This window comes from Orycteropus afer, unplaced genomic scaffold (genome assembly GCF_000298275.1).
Source record: "Orycteropus afer afer isolate SDZICR_OR568_19922 unplaced genomic scaffold, OryAfe1.0 scaffold00476, whole genome shotgun sequence".
Classification (NCBI taxonomy): Eukaryota; Metazoa; Chordata; class Mammalia; order Tubulidentata; family Orycteropodidae; genus Orycteropus; species Orycteropus afer.
In genome coordinates this window covers 1,108,187-1,111,783 of record NW_006922063.1, presented here as the reverse complement: position 1 = coordinate 1,111,783, position 3,597 = coordinate 1,108,187, and the positions used below count along the sequence as shown (strand labels likewise).

Genomic DNA, 3,597 nt, shown 5'->3' with positions numbered 1-3,597 from the left:
TTATTTTTCTACACAGTGGTTCTTGTTTTCTAAGAAGATAAGATATATTTTGCTTATTTAATCTTGTCAATTGTCCCCCTAGCCTGGAATACTCGGACTTTAGTCAGTTTTGTTCAGTCCTGTATCAGTGCTCAGAGACACTCAATTACTCTTCCCTGAGAGTGAAAGTGATGGAGTTTCAGGGTAGGATCCTATGCACCCTAGTTTCTTAGCTTTGGTGGGACGAAAGGGCAGGAGGCAAGGGAGCTTAGAAGAGTGGCAGTATAGCACTTGTAAGGAGGGACTACAGGTGTAGGTAGACAATGGGCTGACAAATCCAGACAAAGCCTTCTTACAAATGTTTTATTAGGGGAGGTGGGTGTTGACGTGAACAAATGTGACGCTCTTGACTCCTGTTTGAGCCCCCTCTTCACTTGCACAGCTGCTGCAGGGCCTCCTGAGCTTGGACCCAGCGCAGCTGCCACTGGGGCAGGGAAAGGCCCTTGCGATGCTCCCCAGAGAGGGCGGCCTGGCCCGGCTGCTCCCACCTGGGGAAGGGGATGGTGTCAAGAGAGAGGGCCAGTACTCCAGACCCTCACTGGCCTCCCCAACATGGCCTGCTCCTCACCAGCTGCCCAGCCTGATACCTGACTCTTCCACCCAGCTCAGTCCTGGCCCCGTCGCATCCCCTTCTTACCAGTCTCCCACAGCTCTCTGAAGCTCAGGGATTCGCTCCAGTGCCTGTTTCAGCAAATTCTCCAACCGATTCAGAGCCTGCCCCAGGCTTTCCTTCTGCTCCTTTTCCTGTGATGCACGGATCTGTAGGAGCTCTGGAGGTCAGAAACCAGAAGCAGCCTTAAGTTCTCTGGCTCCCTCATGATGTCACCAAGTCCCTTAGTCACCTAGTCCTGACCTCAAATCTCTCTCTCCTCCCAGGTCCTCGTCTCAAGAGCAATCATACCATCTATCAGATTAGAGCTCCAGGCCTCATGCTGGACACCTTCCTCCTTTCCTCGTCAATCTCTATGGCCCATCCACTCAGCTTTCTGACCATTTCTTCTGCCCTCCTTCCCTCTTTCCCTTTCCTCCAAGGCTCCTTCCTAAGTTTCCAGCCTCAATCTCCCAGTTTGGTCCACCCTCTTACATGGCACCTAGAGTGATCTTCCTGAAGCCTAAACCCGATCCATCCTTTCCCTCTCCTGCTTAGAACCCTCCAGGGCTCCCCAGTGTCCCCAGGAAAAATTCAAGCTTTTCACCCTAATATTTGAGGGTCTGCATCATGTGGCCTCTACTCACCACTGCTGGGAAAAACCTTACCTATCCCCTAAGGCCCACCTTTCCTCCTGGAATGCATTCCCACATTCCTCATCTGAAGGCTTCCTCCTTAAGACTGTCGCAGACCTTTACTCTATCAGTGTTTCCTCCCGAGGACTATGACTGGTCTAGTCCCTCTCCACGTTCCCAGAAGGGAACTCAGCAAGTACGGATTATCAGCATGGTCAGAACTCTCAGGCCTGAACTTGGCTCCATTTCATCCTTGTCCTGTGACCTTGCCCTGGGGCACATAACTGCCCTTTCTGAGCCTTAGCTATGTCAGCCATATGAGTGGTTGTTGTTGTTGTTATGTGCCGTCGAGTCAGACCTGACTCATAGCGACCCCTCCTTGGGTTTCTGAGGCAGTATCACTATAGAGTAGATTGCCCCATCTTCCTTCCGAGGGGTGCCTGGTGGGTTTGAACCGCCAGCCTTCTGGTTAGCAGTCAAGTGCCTTAGGCACCATGCTACCAGAGCTCCTATATAAGTGGTTAGGTGGAATTATCTGAGCCTTAGGCTAGTAAGCCAGGGAGTGATAGGAGAGCTCTCAGATACCAACTGTCTGCTTGGAGGTAGAGGTGGGGTGTGTATGAGGGAGTGGGAGGAATCAGGGATGACTCCTGGGTTTCTGACTTTTGCAACTGGATGAGGAGGAGCACAACTGCCTTTCAGAGTAGAGGGAATCAAGAGTTCTGCTACAGATGTGTTAAAGTTCAACATGTCCATGAGGTGGGAAGAAGGTGTGCTAAGTCTTGGGCTGTTTCTGCTGAGCTGCACACTATTCCCTCCCTATGGAGCAGGGGAGGGCAGGGAGACCCCTGCAAAGACCTGAGAGTGGTCTCTTTCTCCAGGCTTTGTTGATGGAACTCCCGATTCATTTCTCGTCAAATCACCTCTTCTATTTACCCTTTGATTCTGTGCTCCTTGCTCTTGCCTCAGCCCTCATTGAATACTCTGGGCCTGGCACCCGGCAGCCAGCCAGAGAGTACTTGAGTGAATACTTGAATGAATGACCCTCTCTGAGTGTCACTTTCCTTGCACGTAAACTGGGCATCTTAGTAATCCCTTCCTTCTGTGATAAGCACTCAAAGTGGTTGTGTGTAGACAACAATAATTGTAACCATACTGAAGACACTCAAAGTGCTTATTGTAAGTCAGGCGCCCTGTTTGGGTCATCTTCCAGCAATTCTGTAAGGTACTATAATTATCCCAACCCCACTGAGGCACAAAGATCACACAGCTAGGAAGAGATGGGGTCGAGAAGAGAATCCAGGTCGTTTAATTCCACAGCCTCACTTTTACCTACTAAGCATGCTGCTTGATAGTGACAAATGAGTACTTGGCAATTCAATGGGCTGTGTAGCTTAGTGATTAAGACACAGACCCACAACTGACTGCCTGGATTCAATTTCCTGCTCTGCTATTTGGGTATGCTAGATAAACCCCGAGTCTCAGCTTTTCTGTAAAACGGGAAGAACATAACATTTACTTCATGGGGTTGCTGTGCATATCAAACAAGAGAGCATGTTTAAAGTACTCAGCATACTGTAAGCATTGTGTGAGTGACAGGTGTTGTTTGGTACCACTTCTGGAGGCTGGCAGTGCTGGAAACGCAGGGATGCTGGATACTGGAAGTGGGGTAGGCTCACCCTGGGCAGAGGGTCCTGGTGGCAGGCCTGTCTTCACGTGGAGCAGATCCCAGCACCGGAGACGCCACTGGTCTCGGAGGAACAGAAGCTCTTGGCGCAGAGAAGCAACCTTTGGGAGGAGCAGCTCTGGGGCCTGGAGCAGGAGGAAAGACAGTCACCTTGAGCAGGGCTGGGGGGGAGTGGGGAAAGAACAGGTCATGGCAGACAGGTACTCACCTTCCCTGCAGGGAGCCCCAGTGTGTGGCTTAGTGCTATGAAGCTGGAGCCCCTTGAGGATGCAGGGTGCAGCTGGTGGATGGACTGTAGGACCGTGGGCAGGGGCTTCAACCTGGGGTGAAACTCTGGGTTGGGTAGGGCAGGGCACAGAAAGGAGGGACAGGTTCTGGGGGCTTAGAGGTGGGGTGTTAAGAACTTAGAAGTGGATCTGGGGACTGGGATGCCAGAGCAAGGACAACGACTCAAGGGTCTGGGAATACTAGAGATCTGGGTTAGGGTTTTGGAGGGAGCCCAGGACATGAGAGTGGGAAAGGAATACGGGGTAGCTCCCGTCTCACCCCTCAGGGCTGTGCCGTAGCAGGGTGCTCAGCAGAAGGCGGGGCAGATGCCGGGCCTGCTCCTCCAGACAGTGAAGCAGCTTCTGGCTCTGTGGTGCCAC

At 51.9% G+C, this 3,597-nt stretch overlaps 1 protein-coding gene across 1 annotated transcript in view; it reads right to left on the bottom strand.

Annotated features, from left to right (window-relative positions):
* Nucleotides 1–409: 409 nt before the first annotated feature.
* HAUS5 (HAUS augmin like complex subunit 5) overlaps nucleotides 410–3,597 on the bottom strand; it is a 10,360-nt gene continuing 7,172 nt past the window's right edge. The window contains exons 15-19 of the mRNA XM_007954882.1: nucleotides 3,497–3,597; nucleotides 3,159–3,270; nucleotides 2,943–3,075; nucleotides 677–809; nucleotides 410–527 (exon numbers count right to left, since the gene is read on the bottom strand). The exon at nucleotides 3,497–3,597 is cut by the window's right edge and continues 24 nt beyond it. Coding sequence (XP_007953073.1) covers nucleotides 410–527; nucleotides 677–809; nucleotides 2,943–3,075; nucleotides 3,159–3,270; nucleotides 3,497–3,597 — 597 coding nt within the window. The remainder of the gene's footprint in view (nucleotides 528–676; nucleotides 810–2,942; nucleotides 3,076–3,158; nucleotides 3,271–3,496) is intronic.